General features: G+C 40.2%; 1 protein-coding gene and 2 long non-coding RNA genes across 6 annotated transcripts in view; 2 read left to right on the forward strand and 1 right to left on the reverse strand.

Annotated features, from left to right (window-relative positions):
- Positions 1 to 13995, forward strand: part of MON2 (MON2 regulator of endosome-to-Golgi trafficking) — a 78965-nt gene extending 64970 nt beyond the window's left edge. For 3 of the 4 annotated variants that reach the window (XM_077338662.1, XM_077338663.1, XM_077338664.1), the window contains 4 exons: positions 1647 to 1770; positions 6715 to 6922; positions 7599 to 7681; positions 8747 to 13995. In XM_077338662.1, coding sequence (XP_077194777.1) covers positions 1647 to 1770; positions 6715 to 6922; positions 7599 to 7681; positions 8747 to 8910 — 579 coding nt within the window. In that variant the 3' untranslated portion in view covers positions 8911 to 13995. The remainder of the gene's footprint in view (positions 1 to 1646; positions 1771 to 6714; positions 6923 to 7598; positions 7682 to 8746) is intronic. The other variant, XR_013231192.1, reaches the window with a different exon arrangement.
- A 554-nt stretch (positions 13996 to 14549) lies between these two features.
- LOC143838008 (uncharacterized) lies at positions 14550 to 17055 on the reverse strand. The gene is made up of 2 exons (XR_013231195.1): positions 16721 to 17055; positions 14550 to 14835 (listed from the first exon to the last, which is right to left on the reverse strand). It is a non-coding gene; the product is annotated as an uncharacterized LOC143838008 (long non-coding RNA).
- Positions 15814 to 21667, forward strand: part of LOC143838007 (uncharacterized) — an 82595-nt gene continuing 76741 nt past the window's right edge. Inside the window, exon 1 of the long non-coding RNA XR_013231194.1 lies at positions 15814 to 15934. This is a non-coding gene — a long non-coding RNA (uncharacterized LOC143838007). The remainder of the gene's footprint in view (positions 15935 to 21667) is intronic.

Here is a 21667-nt window from a genome sequence, read left to right on the forward strand (position 1 = left end):
GCCCAAAGCATCCTAAAGCAATGAATATATTTTTTGAGAAAGCAAAGCAATTTTTATCTAGTTGCTGCTATTTGTACAGACCAATTATAATATTAATATTATAAACCATGTCACAACCAGGAACATAAGCTATTGTAAGGAATTTTACAGAATGAGTATGGAAATCTCTCATAAAAAGCAGCCATTACTTCTTGTTACCATAGAGCTGTAATGCATTATATTATTCATTTTTTGTTAGCATGTTTAAGACATCAAAGAAGTCAGAGATCTGACTTGGGATATAGATATATTTTAATGGGGTTGGTACTAGATTGCATTAAATTTGAAATAATGTTGTTAAGCTTTAGAAATAATGGAAGAAAAAAGCATTGGAGTTTCAGAACATAAGAATATCAGTGTCAAATAGATTTGATAGACTGTATATCAGTGGTCCCCAACCCCCGGTCTGGGGACCGGTACCGGGCCGCAGCTCCTCTTCGTCCTCCTCGGGGGCTACTCTGCCACTCTGCCACCAGCTCACCTTTGGTACTTTCCAGCAGTTGCCATGGCTGGGGCTACCCCTTGGCATGGCACTGTGCAGCTGCTGGCAGCGCCCCCCCAGTGGGCAGCGGGAAGTTAGGGTCGCCAGCGGGAAAGCAAGTGGAGCAGGGGCTCAGGCAGTGGTGACGTCCTTTGGCAAAAGACTACTCCCCCGCGGGCCTCGGTAAAATTGTCAAGCATTGACCGGTCCCTGGTGATAAAAAGGTTGCGGACCACTGCTGTATATGATACCAAAACAAAAATATTTATAAGCATTACTTTATGTATTCTACAATCCTTTTAGTTTTAGTTGTCTTTCAGATTGTTATTCCTACAGTTGTATGTATAATATTTTATTGGCCACTTGTCACTTGTGTTACGTGCAGACTGTTGTTATTGTTTTATTGGCATAACCTTTTAATTGTTTTAGTGATGATTGATGATTTCATTTCTCTGTTTATATTTCCCTATTTCTGTGTTACATCCTCAGACATGCTTGGTTTATGTGTATATTGGTCATTTGGTCCAGAACACTGTCCCCCAACTTTTTTGAGCCCACAGACACCTTTGGAATTCTGACATAGCTAGCAAGTTATAGCCACCAAATGGCTACTACGGCTTACCTTCTGTCTCACAATATTTCTGATGCAGTTCTGGCAACTGCTGCCAAAGCAATTAAAAAAAAATCTGTACAGCCACTCAAAAGTCTTCCCACCTGGTCCTGCCTGCTTTATACTTGCTGGGTGCCAGGAAAGGTATCGGTAGATGCCATGGACACTAATGTGCTTGGCTTTTATAATTGTCACACTGGGGACCCTGGTCTAGATAACCTTTTTCATAGAGAAGATTCTCTTTCTAGTCAAGTTCTGTTGAATATGATTGCTGACATTATTCTACATGTTTACCTGAATTGCCTATGTATTAATGTTCTTTTGCTAAATTAATTAATTTTATTTAGGAAACGTCACATTGCCTTTCCACCAAGGCCCACCAAGGCGGTACATAAGCCTCACATAGAGTACATTGTAGCAGTCTAATCTAGATATCACCAGGGCGCGCACCACAGTGACAAGATCCTTTCCGGTCAGGGCCTTTTAATAATGCTTTATTCACTTTATCTTTTATAGGTTGTACAGCTTATCAGCACAGAAATACTGCCATATGCAAATTTTATTCCTAAGGAATTTGTTGGTCAAATTATGACTATGCTTAATAAGGGCTCAATACATTCTCAGTCTTCATCATTTACAGGTATGTTGATTGAACAATGAAGTATTGTAAAAAGACACATGGAAGCATTCCAATTGTATTAAATATTGGTCAGAAGATGTTATATATCATATGGAGTAAATGCATACCCATGGTATTAACACATGGAAGAGCACAAATATTGGAAGCCCAACAAGCCCAGTTATTCTCAGTTTTTATTCACTTTATGTAGCTGTTAAGACTCTACCCTTTCCCTTTTAAATGGTTGTGGTGACTTGCACTTGAACATAAGGGATGATGATGATGATGCCATCTGTTCAGTCATGTCCAACCCTCGGCAATTCTATAGGAAAGTTTTTGCCATGCACCCCTGTCTCTGACTGCTTCTTTTAGTTGGTTCATAAGGAATATATACTTCTAAATGCAATTTCAGAAATATGCAACATTTTAATTCATAAACCCTTGAGTATCATCCATTAGGAAAATGAAGTTTGAATTCAGTGGCACCTTTAAGACTAACAGTGTTCTATTCAAAGTATAAGCTTTTGTGTGCAAACACATTTCTTCTTCATGAAAGCTTATATCTTGAATAAAACGTTGCTGGTCTTAATATTTATTTAGTTTATATACTGCCCCTCAGAGCCTCTTGTGGCGCAGAGTGATAAGGCAGCAAATATGCAGTCTGAAAGCTCTGCCCATGAGGCTGGGAGTTCGATCCCAGCAGCCGGCTCAAGGTTGACTCAGCCTTCCATCCTTCCAAGGTCGGTAAAATGAGTACCCAGCTTGCTGGGGGCTAAAACGGTAATGACTGGGGAAGGCATTGGCAAACCACTCGTATTGAGTCTGCCAAGAAAGCGCTAGAGGGCGTCACCCCAAGGGTCAGACATGACTCTGTGCTTGCACTGGGGATACCTTTACCTTACTGCCCCTCACTGGGACATTTCAGGGCAGTGTGCATAGAACCAGTAAACATAATGTACATTAAACTACTTTAACAATTGACAAGATAGCCCTCTTTAAGTATTTGAAAGGTTGTCACTTGGAGAAGGGCAGGATGCTGTTTCTGTTGGCTGCAGAGAAGAGGACACGCAGTAATGGGTTTAAACTACAAGAACAACGATATAGGCTAGATATCAGGAAAAAAATTTTCGCAGAGTAGTTCAGCAGTGGAATAGGCTGCCTAAGGAGGTGAACTCCCCCTCACTGGCAGTCTTCAAGCAAAGGTTGGATACACACTTTTCTTGGATGCTGTAGGATGTTTAGGGCTGATCCTGCATTGAGCAGGGGGTTGGACTAGATGGCCTGTATGGCCCCTTCCAACTCTATGATTCTGTGATTCTAAGAGAACATAATAATCATTTCAATTAATACGCAATAGCAACATAACTTAGAAATAAGAGTAACGGCAACATTTGAGGAGGCAGAGACTGTGATAGAACTGCCTGACAGGAATGGATCTGGCTGCAGGAGACCCTCCATCGCTGGTCTTCAGCAGAAGCCTGGAAGAAGGGTTTTGTTTTGTCCTACAGTGGGGCCAAAGTCATCCAGAGTGGTTAGGTCATGCCTTTGCTTGCCTAGATAGAGCAACTGTAATGAAAATTTCTTGCAGCCACCTAGCTCGTGGCCAGAGCCTGACCTTCCAATTTAGATTGCCCTATGGCCTAGATAGGAGATCACAAGCTCTTCTCCTGATCAATAGAATCCATTGGAGTTACAAACAAAAACAGCTACAAAAAGAGGATAATTTTCTACTAGCAATTTCCTCGCAACTACACTTCTGGTGAAACTGCTAGAGTTCTTTCTCCATGGCTCCTACTTTCCCGCAGATGGCTGAAGCCAGGGCTGACCACACTGCGAGAGAAGAACAGCGGGAAGAGTCAGAGGCGGTTGCCCAAGATCCTGAGGAGCGACCCGGACCTCCACATCTCCAATGAACATGTGTTGGAGGCATGGCAGGCGGCAGTGGATTCCCCATCCCTGGCAGGATGGAAGGCGGGAGCAAAGATCAAAAGGGGGGCCCCCCATGAAGGAGAAAGGTTGAGCTGCGCCAAAAAGCACCGACTCCTGCGAAGCGGCCCTGAAGCCTACAACAAAGCAGAAGCAAGAATCCAGCCGCGGCTCTAACCACTTCGGAGCTCTGGAGTACATGCCACCCAGGGGCCGTACTAAGCAGCTCACTGAAGAACTCACAGCGCAGTGCATGTGGTGCCACTGAGACCAGAGGAACAGCATAAACTGGCCAGAATTTCGGGCAGTCAAGCCGGCACTTCTACTCTTCCGTCCAGCCCTTCGAGATGCACATGTTCTGGTGCACATGGACAATATGACTACGGAAATGCACATCAACAGACATGGCGGCATGAGTTCCTGCACACCGTACCTTGAAACGTTCCTGCTCATGAGAGGGGCAGATCAGAACCTCACCAGTCTCAGGGCCAAATACCTGAAGGGCCTCAACAACCAACAAGCAAATTGGCTCAGCAAACAAGATCTCAACTCAGGAGAGTGGAATTTAAATTGGGAGGTTTTCTACCAGATCGTGGCCAAGTTTGGCACCCCAGTGATGGACCTGCTGGTGACACCTCAGAATGCACAGGCATCAAGGTTCCTGGCGCTCTATTGCCACCCAGCAACAGAGAGGGCAGATGGCCTCAGTTGCCTGTGGTCACAAAGACTTGTATACGTGTTTCTGCCACTTCCTTAGGTTGTCAAGCTGTTACACCGGATCTGATGGTGGGGGGAAGCAATCGTGATCTTCATGGCACTCCATTGGCCTCAATGGCCATGGTTCCCAGATCTGGTTCAAATGTCACTGGCAGACCTGTGGCCGTTGCTATCCAGGAAGGATCTCCTACTTCAAGGGCCATTTCTACACTCAGACCTATGGTGGCCACAGCTGCCAGCCTGGAAGTTGAGTGATGCTCTCTCAGTGATCTAGATTTCACCACCTAGATAGTGGACATCGTGTTGCAAGCAAGGCGACCATCCACTAGAAGCATCCACAACAATACTTGGCGCACCTTCATGGCATGAACCTCCAACACAGGCCTGATACCAACTCACCCATCCTACAGGGACATCATAGCCTTCCTGTATGACAGGAAGCAGCATGCACTGCATCATCATCTGTGCACTAGTGGTGAAGATCTGCTGTGCGGCTACATGGTCTTTTTCTCCACCTTCATGATACACTACCACATTGACCAGTTGGTCTCTCTGGAGGCAGACTTTGGCCGTTGTGTCCTGCAACAAATAACTCTAGAGTGAATGTGACATGTAGTCTCCCACCCCAGGCACAGCTTGGGTACTGCTAACCACTCTGGATGACTTCAGCCCCAGTGTAGGAGAACAAAACATTTGACTCACCTGAAGGTTTCTTCTCTCCAGTGGGGCGAAGTCATACCCATCCCACCCAAGGGATAGAGTGTGCATTCACACACATGCAAAATAATAATAATAATAAAACAATTTTGGCAAACAAAGCATAAACTGCAAAGAAACAGCCTGACATCATATGAGAACGCAGCAGGGCTTGGGAACAACTGGAAGGTCGGACTCTGGTCACCAGCTAGGTAGCTGCAAGAAATTTGCATTACAGTTGCCCTAGCTAGGTGAGCAGAGGTGTGACCTAACCACTCTGGATGATTTCACCCCACTGGAGAGAAGAAACCTTCAGGTGAGGGCATTGGGGAGCTCGTTTCACTAGGTTGGGGCCATGGGCAAAAAGTCCCTGGCTCTTGTAGAGGCCATGCGAGGCTCTTTGGGCCCATGATTACCAATCTGATAGAGTGAATGGAGCGTACCATTCTTCAAGGGGTGTGGACAAGCAAATGGTCCTTGAGGTACACAGGACATGGACTGCATGTGGCCTTGAAAGTGAGTACCTGTACCAGGTAACTATTGCAGCTCCTGAAGGATTGGTGTGGGTTCTCCATGGTGTTTGGGTAAGGATCTGAGCAGCTGCATTTGTGACCAGTTGTAATTTCCAGAGCAGGGGTGAGGGAAGACCTGTGTATAGTGAGTTACAGTAATTCAGAATAGAGGTGACCATTGCATGGATCACTGTGGCAAGGTGTTCTGGGGCAAAATAGGATGCTAGTAGCTTAGCTGGGCAGAGATGGAAAAATGCCAGTTGAGCTCCCTTCATGACCATAGTTTCCGTTGTTAAGGAATTGTCAAGGATCACTCCCAAGTATCTGACCGATTGTGCAGTTTTAAGTTACACTGTTCAGGTGTGGGAGGTGTGCTCCCTGGTCTGAACCTTTCCCACCTATCCAAAGGGGTTGAGTTCCATTTAACTGCACTGAAACCATTCCGCTACCACCTCCAGGCATCTAGCCAAGGGCTCAGGGAGATTGTCAGCCTAACCACTCATTAGAAGATAGGGGTCGATTAGATAGATAAAGGTGCCACTGGACTCAGACTTTGTTCTGCTGCTTCAGACCACCCTATCAGTTAGGAAATTGGAGATATTGTGTATAATGTATCACTTCCTGACTTATGCACCTGTTATTCAGTTGCTACTAATCACTATCTTGAATTAGGTAAATGATGACTTTTGATTAATTAATATGTTCTGATGTTGCTTAATATATTGCTTACTGATCAATAATATGTTGCAATATTTATATTGTGTTGTACAAGAATGTTGTGCTATCCTTAATTTTCCTCCTTTATCAAAGTCAGTGGGATCCAAGGGACCTAACCCAAAGAAAGTTAGTTGCACAAGTACCATTGAAATCAAGTGGATGATTAGTTGCAGTTACTTTGTCTCATTGTTTACAAAGAGGCTTAAATAATAATTTCCTTTGATTTGGGGCCAATGGATTAATTTTTTTCTCTACCATAATTTATTTTGTGTGTTATATTGTAAAATAAAGCATATGATCATAGAAGTTTGTTGCTTTTTTGTGTGATCTCATGTGTAATTGTAATTGTTATCCTTCATAAACACTCTTCTGTTCTTCCCATTTTTTCTTTTGACAGAAGCAGAAATAGATATTCGTATGAGAGAAGAATTTTCTAAGATGTGCTTTGAAACTTTGCTTCAGTTTTCATTCAGTAATAAAGTAACAACCCCTCAGGAAGGTTACATTTCACGAATGGCACTCTCTGTTCTCTTAAAACGATCACAAGATGTACTGTATCGCTACATAGAAGATGAAAGACTTAGTGGCAAATGTCCCCTTCCAAGGTATGCACTCACACACTGTGTATTTTTTTAAGAATCTCAAATGTATAGTGTGATTCTAGTAGAAGCTATAATTCAGTAAAATCTGTTTTAAGGAGCAATGAAAGAACTCAAAAGTTCTGTTTCTGATATTAATAATAGTGTGCAATTGAGAGACGCTGTTAGAGTGAAACACACTTAACGATAATAATCCTTTTCTGAACTTTTGAACTCTGGAATTAAAGGCGCCTGGGATCCAAAGAACAGATGAGCTAAAGGGCTTGTGTTCACTCAAAAGGATTTTGATATTTCTTTGAGCTGTAGATTTCCATGTCCTATCACAAGCTGCTTTTTAAATCCCCATTAGTTAAAACAATTATTTGGTATGGTGATTGCTCTTTGTCAGTCAGAAGCCCTAAAATCCCATTTGGTGATATCATAAATCTCAGCAAAAAATGCAGTGTCAGTCTTTTACTCCACTGCTTGCTTAAAGATGTTTTAATTGATTATGTTGAATTGTGTCCTGAAAATGAATTCCATCCTAATGCTGATTTTTGTTTAGAGGCTTACAGATATGTATTTTAATTATTTTAAAATAATTTAAAATAATAAAATAATTTAATTATTTTAGATAGTTTTAACCAATATGTCATTTAATTATCTGAAAACTTTAAATCCACGCCTCATTTCCTCTTTATAGGCAGCAAGTCACAGAAATAATATTTGTTTTAAAAGCTGTCAGTACACTCATAGATTCTCTTAAAAAAACGCAGCCTGAAAATGGTAAGTAAAAATAATTCTGTACAATATGCTATTAGATGATAATTGATGATGTTTTGTCTTTTTATTTATACAAAGCTTTAAATCATCCTATGTAATTCTTTATAAAATAAAAGACAAAATATTATTCAGGTTGTATTTTTATAATGGAGAACTGAAATTGAAAAATGTATGTTTGCTTCCTAATTATAATAGCACATTTAAATCCTTAAGTGTTTATTGTATTTTATATGCTTAACTCAGCCATTGTTTTTCTTATGGCAGCATATTGTCAATGAATGAGCATTTTGAAAGACTAAAAGTACTTCATTCCATTAAAAAAAATTAAAGCTAGATTCCTGAGAATGGCTTCAGTGATCATAATGAATGATCCTCAAATTCAACGTGATTTTTGTTATTTCTAAATTTGTCATTCCAAAAACAGAACTTTATTCATTTCTATCCATTTCTGTCCCCTGAAGGAATTTGAGGCAGTTTACAGACAATTAAAATATATCAGCATAAAATAATCGCATTAAAATTGGAAATGTATTGTACTGTTTATTTCATGCACAGCTGACTGTTACTTCTCAAGATTCTTTCTGTCACCTTCAAGTTTGTGGGGTTTTTTAAAAAATTAAGGGTTGTTGATTTAATTTGGTTTTAAGCCACTTGGAAGGCTTTGCTTAAGTGGAAAGACAGGCTATAAATGTGTGTGTAAATAAATAATTGTGGCTAAGTTAATTCGAGCTTTTCTATAGAGAAACATGTTATGAGTTGTTTCATATGAGTGGCAAGCTTTTTCCCCACACTACAAAAGTAACAAATCAGAAGTTGCAGTGAATATTAAATCTAGACTATTAAATCCAGACTGCCTGCAACTAAAACCTCAGGAGTTTCAGATTACTTGTTGGTTACTTTTATTGACTGAATTAAGATTGGGGCACGGGAATTTACCTTACTGTGGCTCATCAGCTCGGTAAATATTTTTGCCTCTTTCTTGGGTTCTAGTTAGAATTCTTTTCCCTTCTATAAAACAGAGCACTGGAAAAAATAACACAATTACCTTTTTTTCTTTTTTTTTTACAGTTGATGCTAACACATGGGCACAGGTTATTGCCTTGTACCCAACGTTAGTAGAATGTATCACTTGCTCATCTTCAGAAGTCTGCTCTGCTCTCAAAGAAGCTTTAGTTCCCTTTAAGGACTTTATGCACCCACCAGCATCCAAGGTACAGAATGGAGAGTCTTGACCAAATAATTTTTGTACTTAGAATGAAAAAAAGTACATTCATCAAAAGAATGTTTGTGATATGAGACACCTCCAAGGAAATCTCTTGTGACTAATACTTGGCAAGCAGTATTTGACCACCTTTAAACTGTACTAACCAGAACTCAGTGATTCGCATCACTTCAAGCTTGTTTTGTAAATGTTTCAGGCCGAGTAGCAATGCCAGCCTTTGACTGACTGGAGTGGAATCCATTTTAGAGTACAGTTTGCCTCACTATCTTGAAGTGGTGATTGAAAAGTGGGCTTATGTACAGCTCGTTGTGTATGTGTTAATGATGTAATTAAGGGGGGCTTCTGTTCATTTGGTTTTATTAGGTGGTTTTGCACCATTTTTCAAGTACAAAATTGTACTAAATTTTATGCAAGATGGTACTGTAACATTCCACATTATATGTAACCAGCCTTTGTAAACAAAGGGAAGCTGTACTTGTGTGTATAATAAATCGTACAGTTATGTAAAAAAATTGCATTTATTATTTAAATTCTTTTAAAACATTAATAATGTTAAAAGTGTGAAAATGTATTTATTACAAATACAGAGTTGTATGCTTGCATTTTTACTTAAAATTTGCCTTCTGTGTTGGCAGATATGTTCATTCATATCTGATCATGCAGTTAATTTTTTTCTTCTTTTTTGGCATATTTGAATGTATCTTATCTGTGGCCAATGAATTCTGCTAACAGGACATATGAATAAAGATAGTGGCAAACTGTGAGCAGCCATGTTGACATAAATGAATTTGAATAGGAAGAAATATTATGTGTAGCACTCCAACATTACCATACCTCATCTCACTAAATTGTTTCAGTTGTTTGCCCATTTTTGTAGGCAGCTTTTTTATTATGACCTCCTATTTTAAACTTCTATGTCATTTTTTTTTTGGCCACAAAAGGCATTAGTCCCTGTTGTTAAGTTATGACTGAACCAAGATGATTTCATATATCAGCAATATTTTACTTGTATGGTCCATTGTTTTAATAATCTTAAGTGCTTTGTTTTGTAATGTCTTTTCAACTGAAAAATAATTGTTCTACTCTTTTGAGTATAACATGTGTGTGATAAAAACCAAGAAGTGTATTTTTGAAGATAGTTTAGAGATATAGTAAACTGTCAAAGAAAAATTGTTGGTTTCCCTTTACTATACTATGCAGTGCTATGATGTGGGTGGTCTTTTCAGCCATTTTCAATGTGGAATGTACAATTTTTAATGTAGATTTTATTCAGTCCTGATAATACCACCGCATGCTGTTCAGCTGCATACTTCTTCTATTGGTTCCTAATGTGAGACAGGGCTTCAGTAAAACAATGCAGATGGCATATTCTACAGATACATATTACCTATCAGACCACAATAAATACTGTTGCAAACACTATAAATTTGCATTAGCCACTCTGCATGGCAAAGCCCCATGTTCTGTTCTCTCCTCCAAGCCTCCCTTGCAGTGATGGATTCTTTTATTTTTTTATTGTGCTTCACAGGCCTGTACCTTTTTGTCACACCAAAAAGCAAAAATGTACAAATCAAAATTAAGAAATCTTTTAAAATTTTAATATGGCTTTTAAAAGTAATTAATGTTTAGATGTCTAGTAATTTATACTTTAAAAACAAACATTTGAAAATTGCTTCCAATAGCACCTTTAAGACTAACAAAGATTTATTCAAGGCATGAAGTTTTACATGCGGGCACACTTCCTCAGACAAAATAGAACAAGAATCATAAGAGTGTATGTGTGTGTGTATAATCAGTGTCAAATTAGAAAACTGTGTCATAGTATCCAAATTATGACATATTATGCCATATAGTTATTTGCTAAAACAGCTAATCAGTCCTTTTGAGTTCAGTTGTAGTTCACTAAAACATCTTATCCATGGTTCTTCTTAATATTTTGAAACTGCCCTAGCACCCACTGTATAGGGAGTACAGAGGGCTTGAAAACTAGTTAAAGAAATAACTGTCCCTGTTAGTAATTAATGACAGACACTTGAATAAATGTTTGTTGGTCTTAAAGGTGCTATTTTTTGTGCTACTTCAGACCAATACGGCTACCCACTTGAATCTAACATTTGAAAATAGAAATTTAGTACTAATGAGTAGGCTAGAGCTGATGATTGATTAAACTGAATTCAAGACCTTCTGCCAAATAGCATTCAGCAAAACTCGTCAAGGGTACTTAGTTCCATATTTCCTAAGAGTTTCCTGGGTACCTTCATTACAATCACTGAATATAGGGGGTGGGGAGAGGACAGATGAATAGTGATCATGCCCTTTAATCCCATATATTCAATGAAATACATGAATACAACCCAGGAACCTCACGAAAGACAAGACTCAGCTGCATGCAGAAAGACTGTGTGCATACGGTTCTGGTTTTGTTCACATTTGTTCTTGAATGCATGAAGGTGGTGCCAGTAGGCATGGTTTTGCTGTTTCCTTCATATGTTCAGTGAATGCAAATGGAAGGTAGAAACACAATTACAAAGAAGCATTTGCTGTTTCTACCCAAAGATATCCTGCATCCCACCGGGAAAATCCACTGAGCTTACTTAGATGGTATTTCATGCCTATGTCTATCTGAAACTTCTAATTTACTCTCAAATTATGACTGTACCCTGTTCTTCCTAGCCAAATGACTTATTTTCCATGTCGTAGAAATATAACTGGTTAAATACCAAGCTAGTTTTGCTTCTGAAAAGTTAAAGTAAGTGGTATTGCTTGATTTTTTTTAATCGTTCTTTCTCAACAGACATAATTCTGGAATTCAAAAGGCTCATGATTAAAAGCTTTTCCTTAACCTGCTACATAATATAAATGATGGTAACAACTTTCATTAGTTCAGTATATATGTACTTCTGTTTAGTAATTATTAGATATGACTAGCAAAGACAATTTTAAAGTTATTTAAACGATTCCCTGGTGCTTTAAAATGTATTGGTTATTCCCATTCTGAGGGCAGCTTTTGGTGATTAATCTATATCTGAAAAAGTATTGGTATTGAGATCTTGTAATCAAATGTAACCCTATGAATTAATGTCCTCCAAAATGTTCTCTCATTAACAGCCATTCTCAGGTCCTGCAAACCAAGAGCCATAGCTTCCTTTATTGAGTCAATCCATCTCAAGTTGACTTACTTTTTTCTGGATTGCAATGCATGTCTCTCCCCTCCCCCATGTAAGCTGCTAAAGTATTACTATTTTCTTCCACAGTTAAAGAAAACTTGCTTATAGTTGGTTTATGTTCTTTGATGATAATTCTAAACACTGACCAAACTATCAAATGTATAATTTTAGATGATTGCTGTCTTTCCCTAAAGTAGTGATATTCTTGTTCCACCACCTCAGTTATCTCCAGTATCCCTACTTACAAGACAATGAGCTCAATACATTTCAGTAATAGTGCTTTATTAACTGTAATCTTCTACATGTCTTTGTATTTTAGGTCAGCAAGAAAAGAGATCTGATTATCCTTCAATAAATCCTGTTTCAACAGTGACCAAACTGTTGGCAAAGTAGTAGTGAGAGGAGTGTGTCAGCGAATCCAAATAATCAAGCCATTAAAATGTACCTAGAAAAAAAACCTATCACGCTTCAGAAGCATCCCATAACCCTCAAGTAAATCTTCACAAGAACAGCCATGCCAGATCAGATTAGTGTTCTGCCTTGTCTAGCATCTTATTTCACAAAGTGACCAAGCAGATATCCCACCAAGGCCTACAACCAGGGGAGAGGCAAAAGTACCCTCTGTTGTTGCTCCCTCCATGCTGTAATACAAGGGCTGTTGCCTACATACACACAGGTTCCATTTAGTCATTGTGGTTCACAGTCAGTGGCAAGTTTATCCACTGCATTCATCTGAAAACTACCTAACGTACCGGCAGTTACTACCTCCTAAGCAATAAATTCTAATTATTGTTTGATCTGAAACTCTAGCTGAACATTAATTGGCTGCCTATAAACTCTATTTTTGGGGTGGGGGATTAGTTTCTAAACCACTAGAGGATCTGTTGTCCTCTCTGGCAGTTTCTAACTCTTCCTGTACAGCTCCTGTTGATGTGTTCACAGCACTGTTCACATTGATTGCTTTGTCTCTGGGACATCTTTTTTAGCTCTGTCACATACATATATTAGAAACTTTTCCAACAGTCTCCTAAAGGTTGCTGAGACAGGCCTTCTCTTTACAAACATATGCTGGTTCTTATCAGTAGAGCTTATTCCTCTGTGCTCAATAATTCTGTCTTTTGTGACAGCATTCAGCTTGCTAGAAAAGATCCTAGGCGAACTAGCCCATAATTTCCCAGGGATCATCTACGGCCCTTCCTGCATTTGCTATTTTTCAAGCCCCAGGTTGTTTCCAAAGCTCCATCCAACATAACTAAGATTTATGTCCAATTATCCATTATTTTAAATTTATTAATTCAATTACTATACTGCACCCTGTCAGCACAGTCGTCTCAGGGCAATTTACAACATAAGCAATAAACAATCGTAAAACAATAACAGTTAAAAACCATTAAAATGAACAGTACACTGTAGTTGCCATATCTGCGATCTGAACAGCTTTGCTCTCTTCTCAATCCAGGGTGAGAGAGAGTTATGGAGGAGGACCCTATCAGTGGTGTCCTAACTTGTTGGCTTCAACCAAGCGCCAAGCAAAAGAGTTCTGTTTTTCAGGCCCTTCGGAACTTTAGGGCCTGCAGTTCTTCTGGGAGTTCATTTCACCAAGTCAGGGCCAGGATCAAAATGGCCCTGGCTGAGGCCAAACATACATCCCTTGGGCCAGGGATCACCAGTTTGCTCACTTTGGAAGATCAGAGTGCTTTTTTTCTTTTAAAAAAGATTCCAATTCATGGCTAAGGGTGAACATATACCCATGGTTTTTTGTCATTTGTTTTTTAGTTATTTTATAAACATTTAAGCCCTACCTCCTCCATCCTAACTTAACTGCACTGCTTTTCATTGGCTTACATTTTCTGTTACCCAATATTATACCCTAATTCCTGTGTTCCTAAAATCTGAGTACTTTATTGAAAATAAATGTATTAAAAATCTTTTGTCAGTAGACTGTTTCACAAAATTAATGCTGCAAAGGAATATTCATCTGGATTATTTTGTTTGACCTCTGTGTCAAGTATTGCCGTGGAAAGGTTTCCTAAGGGTTATGCCTAAAGACAAAATGTATTCCAAGTGGTCTCTCAAATGTTTGTCGCACTTTTAAATAATAACACATTTTAAATGCTTTTAACTGTCTTATCTAATGTTTAAGGGACTGGGCACATTTTCTAATTTTTGCTTCAAATTAAACCCAAAACCTTTGTTGGGGCTGCCATAGTGAGTGAGGGAACAGAAGTAGCCATTGCAGTGAAATATACAAGAAGCCTTTGCTTGCAAAACTCATGTGAGAATTCACATTTCCACATGGGACTCCAGATCTCTATTGCTGGGTTAAGGTATTGATCTCTGAGGAACTGCATGTGTGCTCTGGTATATGCTATTATCTATAACACTCTAGTAGAGATAAACCTGGAAAATGAATAAAGACAATGTGCACTGGTGTCAAGAATACCTTGGCATCAAGACGTTCAAGCATTAGAAGGCATGGGTATGGGATACACAAAATACTGTTTTTAATATACAGACAGGACAAATTGTGCTGTTCATTCACCTCTGCTGCAGAAAATGAGCTCCAAACGCATTTTATGCTTTCAAAACAGTTCAATTAGAAATGGATAGGTAATATGCACAGCTGCCAATGAGGAGGTACTCAGGATCTTGAGCAGTGTTGCAACGTTCCATCAATGCATTGATGTGATGTCCCTGAATTATACACGTCATTTTGAAGTTCACTGATGACATCCCACTCTACATTTCATCAAACCCAAAAGCACATACTGTAATAAATACACAATCATTGCAATATGGAAAGGGATTGAGGGTGTAGCGATCATATTCGTAATTCCAAAAACAGACAGGTGGAAACTTTGTCTAGAACTCTGCTTATAAGCGAATGCTAGGGTCCCTAGAATATTTACATGGAATCAAGCAGTATGAAAAACGGGAAATAACGACAGATTTTCCTGCGGTCTATGTCAGCCTCTGCTATCATCCTTAATACCTTGATATCTTTGAAAGTTACCTTTCACTAAATGCTGTACAGATTTGCTCTTGGAGACCGGTTGGAATACCAACGCTCATCTGTTAACAGAAACGCTGAAAAAGTATATTCAAATTGTTTCCGAGCCCAATTCAAGCCTGCTCTGGTCACTTTTAAGGTACTTGGGTGCGGACGTCAAACACCAAGGCTACTAGCTTCCGTGAAATCTCTTTAGGGCGTAAGGATCATTTGGCAGGATCCGCACTTCTGGGATTCCTGATATTTTGTAACTGAAGAAGTGTGCGAGCACATGAAACTGTTGGCTATAAAGCTGCCATTGGCCTAAAAATTTGTTCTGCTGCTTCAGACCAAAGCGGCTACGCACTTGAATTTATCTTAAAATTGTTGAACAAAGTTTGAGTTTAGTAGTATATTTAAGATCATCGAAGTTTTATTCTGACACAAGCATGTATATCTTAAATACAACTTTGATGGTCTTAAAAGTGCTACTGGACTCAAACTTTGTTCTGCTGCTCCAGAAAAACACGGCTACCTCCGGAATATTAAAAATAGTTATTCGTTTATCGTTACTTTCTTTTCAGAAGGCATATCCGGGATACTTTTCGCGATTATTATTCAGTAACTCAAAGTGGAGGGTGCCGGGCCTATTTAACGTACAGCTGACGCTCGCAGAGACCATCAGCGCCGCCACCCCGCGGGTTGCCGCAGGACTACATTTCCCAGTAATCCTCGCGCGAACAGTCCTCCCCCCCTCCCCTTGCTGCGAGAACAGCGTGACGCCTTTGCGCGCCACCGTGGAGAAGGGAAGGGGACAGACGAAAGCGAAGCTACGGCTCCTTTTTTCTTCTTTCAAAATGGCGGCGTCAGGATAGGTGGTGCGTAAGAATAGTCACGTGTACCAAGCGGGACCTCTCTGTCCTCGCGCGTTGTCTTTTCTCCTCCCCTCCCCAATCGCCCTTCTCTGTGGGACATTTCCTCAGGAGCGATCTCTGTGGGCTGCTCAGGGAGGGACCGGGCTAGGTAGGCGGCACGCTCAATGGGGGGAGGAAGGACCGGGGACCGCGGAGTCTCAAAAAGGGCGGGAACCACGATGAGGGAGAAGTCTCTCGCTTGGGGCCCGCCAGAGAGGGAGGTGCTCTCGCTACCGCGAGGAACAGGAAATAGAGGGGCGGGGATATGCGCAGTCGTCGTCGAAGGACGGAGCACCCGTTGGCGGCGTGGCTTCTACGAGCGTGTTCCCGTTTTCGCCTTGCCGGACGGTGACGGGGGAGGTGAGGGAGGAAGACGGCACCTAACGGCTGCGGCGCACGAGGGCTTGGAAGGGCGCCTTTTGCTAAACGGCGCCGTTCACTTCCAACCTCCCCCCCCCCCCGCAAGCGCACGACTGCCCGCTCTCTCCTCGCCGCCCTCTTTTGTGGAGGAGGGGATGGGAAACGGGCCGGACTGGCGGGGGCGGGGGAGTCTCCGTCGCTGGGATGGAGGCGAGGGTGGATGCGCGCGCGCCCGAGCTCAGGAGGCGCCCCCCCCCCTCCGGCGCTGCAGTGAGGGAGGCCCTGAGAGAGAGTGAGGAGAGCTCCTCCCGTTTTTCTCTCCCTCCCCCGCTTCCTTCTCCACGTCGGCGGAGCTGCTCGCCGGTGGACAATTCCGCTCACTGTTCCTACCTCAGCTGGGCCTGTAATGGGTCTCATGAGCGAAGCTGTTCACGTCACCCTCGGGTCATGCAAGGAAAAGGGTAACGCTTGAGGAGGGATCTGGGCGGGGTTTCCTCATCGCTGCCTTGGCAGAAGGAGTCTGGCTGATGTCTGCTGCAGATAAAAGAGGCAAACGGATCGCTGAAGGAATCGAGGAGCGGTTCTCGGTCTCCTTAAATTTTGTTTTGGGTTGAGCTTTCCTACATCGCTGTGCCCGGTTTTGTTTTTGTTTTTTTGCAGGATGGGTCAGGCACACCATGGTCCTGGCTGAGGTAGTAGTTTGTGCTGTTGGTCGGGTTGTGACATTGCCCGCTGTGGAGATAACTGCGCAAGCTACTGCCTTGCTAGTGCTGGTGATGATCAGCTGCAGATGAAGACAATGACAATGGGAATCCCCTTTGTTGTCTCAGGGATTATGTACTGGAAGGGATGGCAGCAAATCTTCATTCTTATGCAACAAAGTGATGAAGCCTGCTGTGGCTATTCAGATGTATTTATGATGCCATTTATTTTATTGAACCTGACTTCAGCCTCCTTTACCTCACAGCATCAGGATAATTTTTTGCCTTTCAGCAAACGTGTGTTCCTAACTGACTTGGAAATGCATGGGATTTGTATGCTATGCATATTTCATTTTATATTTCTTAGAGATAGAGATAAATGCTATTTTATTAAAATTGATGATCATTTAACTGAATGAAAGCGAGCATCTGTATGTTGACATCACTTGCCAGAATAGTACAGGACAACAATAGATATTGCTTTTGTAAAACAAAACTGCTTTATCTTTAGAAACCACTAAAACAGAAGAGACTTTCAGAGGGATTCTGTTTGAAGTTTTAAATTACAATTGAATTCCTGTGCAGGGCAACTAAAAATTATTTACAGTATTAAAGTGGTTTTAATATATTTTAGCTACCTTGTGTACCGTAATTCTATAGGGAAATAACATAATATTATGTAGAAAAGTGACTCTTGATGTGGTAAGTCAGAGGATCTACTTTTTATAGCATTTTCTGTATCTTGTTGCTATAATGTTCTGTTTCAGTGATACTCCTAATAAGAGATGCTGTAAACTAGTATTTGGTTTATCAGCTGTTCAATTATTCTATCTTCAGAGTAATTTAAACGAATAGGTCTTGGAAGTATTGAGGCTACTAAAACTGAGAACAATATTTATTACTTATTAAAAATTCAGTGTGTATTAAAACTGCACTTTGAGCAGGCTTAGCCCTAGCCAGGGTAATGCTAGACATATCGAAAGATCTTGTGGAATATTCTTAGCCTGGTAATATTGCTGAGCTGTTTGAAATATTTTAGATAATCAAAGTTATATAATCCTTTCATATGTAACTGTAGTTTATTTCATGTGTAAATAATAAGGGACATCTTTAAAACATTTAGTGAGCTTAATTTTTTTAAGACAATAGTTTTATTGTTTAGAAATAGTACTATATAATGAGAGACAAATGTAATTGAAACAAAGATGATTGCATGATATAAACACTAGTAATTTTATCTGTTTGAAATCAACATGCTCAGCAAACAATTGATCTTCCAGTATATACTTGTGAATCTTCTCTATCTTTACTGAGGACTGTATGAACATTAAGTTCTGTGTTAGATCAAATCTCTTTAAAAAAAATTGTTAGATCACATCTTTTAAAATGTTTAACTCTTTTACAATTATGGAAATGTGTAAGTGCAGGTTAATTTTAACACTAATTATATTTACACTTCATTTGATGTTATGATTGCATAGACATGTTTAATTCCACTGCCTCCTAGTAAAACATATGGAAAATTGTAGGCTGATCAATTGAAGTATAGCTGAATTATAGCTGTGGATGATAGGCAAAAAATAGAAGGGAAAGATATGTTGGGGTCATTTCTATCACTTTGGTATGTGGACTTTAAAAGTTTTCACATTAAGGTAAGAAGTGCTTAGAGGGAAAATGTTCATTTTCTTAAGAGTTACTTTATTTCTAGTAGGTTAATAAAACAATTAAATCTCCCCAGTAATGTTACTATAATAAAATGTTTAGAATACAATTCTTACATCTGAAGATGGTTTCAGCTGTGCGTTGCAATAATCTTAAGCATTTTAAAGAATATGACCAAACTGGGAATGGGTGCTTGTTTTATCTGTAAAAATCTAGTTAAGGAATTGCCTGTATTTCTACTCTGGCAAATTAAGCATGCATCCCATAATGCAGTATAGCTTCAGGTATAACATCTGATTATTGTGGATTCCTATACTTAGTGAGAGTTTATTATCCTACTTTCATGTTCACCATAGCTGCTTGTAGCCATTCTTAAGAATATGATTGGGGGAGGGCCTTCCATAAGAGATGACACTATTGCCATGAAAAATAATTTTGGATATAAGGAGTACAGACATTTGTATACTAAGTGTTGCCCACCCTTGCATGTGGTAGATTGATCTTTCTGTTCCTAGGAGCTGGAAAAATAGGTTAACTGTGTTTGTAATTTAAGCACAATAAAAGACTGAACTGAGTCGTGTCAGAGTCTCTTGTGTTCAAGTAGGTATTCCACCAGTTTCTTAATAGCCGTCACTTTTTTCCTCTTCAGACAGCTTCCTATTGCCCTAATTCAACTTTAATTCCTTTATCACTAAAAACTCAATCCATTTAGTGATCTTTCTTCTATTAGCACATTTCTTACAGAACAATTCTACAATAGTGCAATTCCATGCAACTTCAATCATGGAGGTTTACTTTTAGTGGAAATTCTTTCAAGAGCTTGGGTATAAATAACTTGCAATTATAAATGAAGGGCACGCACTTTAGAAATATGCCATCATACATCTTGATGGTTTGTGTCAAAAGGTTATCCTTATAGAGGGAATACCTTTTGCCTTTTATCACATCTTTTGTCCTATTTAAGGAGAATGGTGCTGTGTTACAATAACCATTTCATCCTGGCTATTCAGATACATTTTCTTGTATATCAAAATGTCAAGTCATAATAAGCTGTTCCCAAAGTGGGCAGTATGGCCCCCAGGGGGTGTACAAGGATCATGGGGAGCTGTGAGGAACTTTGGGGCAGTACAGGGGCAGCAGTCTGACTCCTGCTGTGGCTGTGTTTTCCTAGCAAGAGACCTTCCATTGTGGCTTGCCATTGTCTGCCTCTGGGTGACAGTATCCCTGGACTTCCTTGGTGATATCCCATTCCATTTCAGATTAGAGCCAACCCTGGTTAGTTTCCTGTAGAAAATGACAATTTCAGAAGGTGGGCTGGATGGAATTATATTCCTACTGAGCTCCCTCCCCTCCTCAGACTGTCCTTTCCAGGTTCCACCCCAGATAGCCAAAAATTTCTTAACCCAGGGTTGGCAGCTATATCCTGAAAGTCTCCAACTTTGGGAGGCTTGAAAAGCCTTCTCTGGCTTGCTCCTGGCCATGGGATTTTTCATTGCTTGCTTCTCTCTTCTCTAACATCAAGAAACAGGTGTGTGTTCATATGTGGGGAGGGGACAGCAGCACTAGGGATGTGGCCTGGGAACCAAGGGTTCAACAGGCCGAATAAGGGAACCACCAAAGGATGGGTTAAAAGTGAATGGTTTGTGTGGAGCTTTACAAAAACATTTGAAGGCATTGCAAAACTTGAAAACCAAGTAAATTAAAAATATGTCCTATTCCAAATGCTCAGCAAGAAACAAAATAATGAAATATGAATAAAAGGCAGCAAATTCTCAATGTGCTTGAAGGGAATACTCACATGTGAACAATGGCTAAAAGATTTTTGGATCTTGACATGGAAAGTACTAAGGAATGTGTGTGATTGTTCTATTTCAGTGGGCAAAGGTCAGGATTCAGTGCTAAAAATAACTAGGTAAAGGTATCCCCTGTGCAAGGACCGGGTCATGTCTGAACCTTGGGGTGACGCCCTCTAGCGTTTTCATGGCAGACTCAATACAGGGTGGTAAAAACATACATGAAAGGGACAACAATAAGGATTCTGGTGTCTTTTTCAGGTGATTGCAGACATTTTGGGTAGATTAGAAGTGGGCCTACGGTATGGAGGCCAAAGTGGGTTAGTAATACCGTAATACTATTACGGTGTTTAGAAACACAGGGTCCTCTTGTGTGAATAGGGAAGTGCTTAAGATGTATAGTTACTAACTCTTGCAATAGTTACAAACTTATTGAGTTTCTACTACCAGCAGAACATACAGAGCTGGCCTTTAGGCATTTTTGCATTATAGATGTAGCATATTATAGATTGTGGAGAGCCATCTTGGTGTAGTGATTAGGAGCGTGGACTTCTAATCTGGTGAGCCAAGTTTGATTCCCCGCTCCTCCACATGCAGCCAGCTGGGTGACCACAGCACTGATAAAGCTGTCCTGACCAAGCAGTAATATAGAGGCTCTCTCAGTCTCACCTACCTCACAGGGTGTCTGATGTGGGGAGAGGAAATGGAAGGCAATTGTAAGCCTCTTTGAGACTCCTGGTAAAGCGGCATATAAGAACCAACTCTTCATTAATGTGTTTTTGCTAGCACAGGTATGAAGTGTCCATAAAAAGAAGTATAGTTGAGTATGTACTGTAAAGAATACATTTTCCAAAAGCTCAAGTCCTGTCAACATGATGAATGCAGTACATCTCAAGAAAAAATGCAGAAATTGGAACTATTAGAGTCAAGAAAAATATAGAAACAAGTTGAATGTGCATGAAAGTTTTAGTTGAGGTTCATAATAACTTCATGCAGTCCATCAGAATAGAGCACAACACATTTCTGCTCTGCTTGTACAAAGTGGGCAGGGCCTGCAGATTTTATCAGTAAATTGGACATGCTGAACTTGACTGTTTTATAACAAATAGCATAATAACTTAGCATTCACAATTAGACACAGTAATTCTAAAATGAGGTTGATACATCTCATATTTGGATTT

Source organism: Paroedura picta, chromosome 5 (assembly GCF_049243985.1).
Source record: "Paroedura picta isolate Pp20150507F chromosome 5, Ppicta_v3.0, whole genome shotgun sequence".
NCBI classification, from domain to species: Eukaryota; Metazoa; Chordata; class Lepidosauria; order Squamata; family Gekkonidae; genus Paroedura; species Paroedura picta.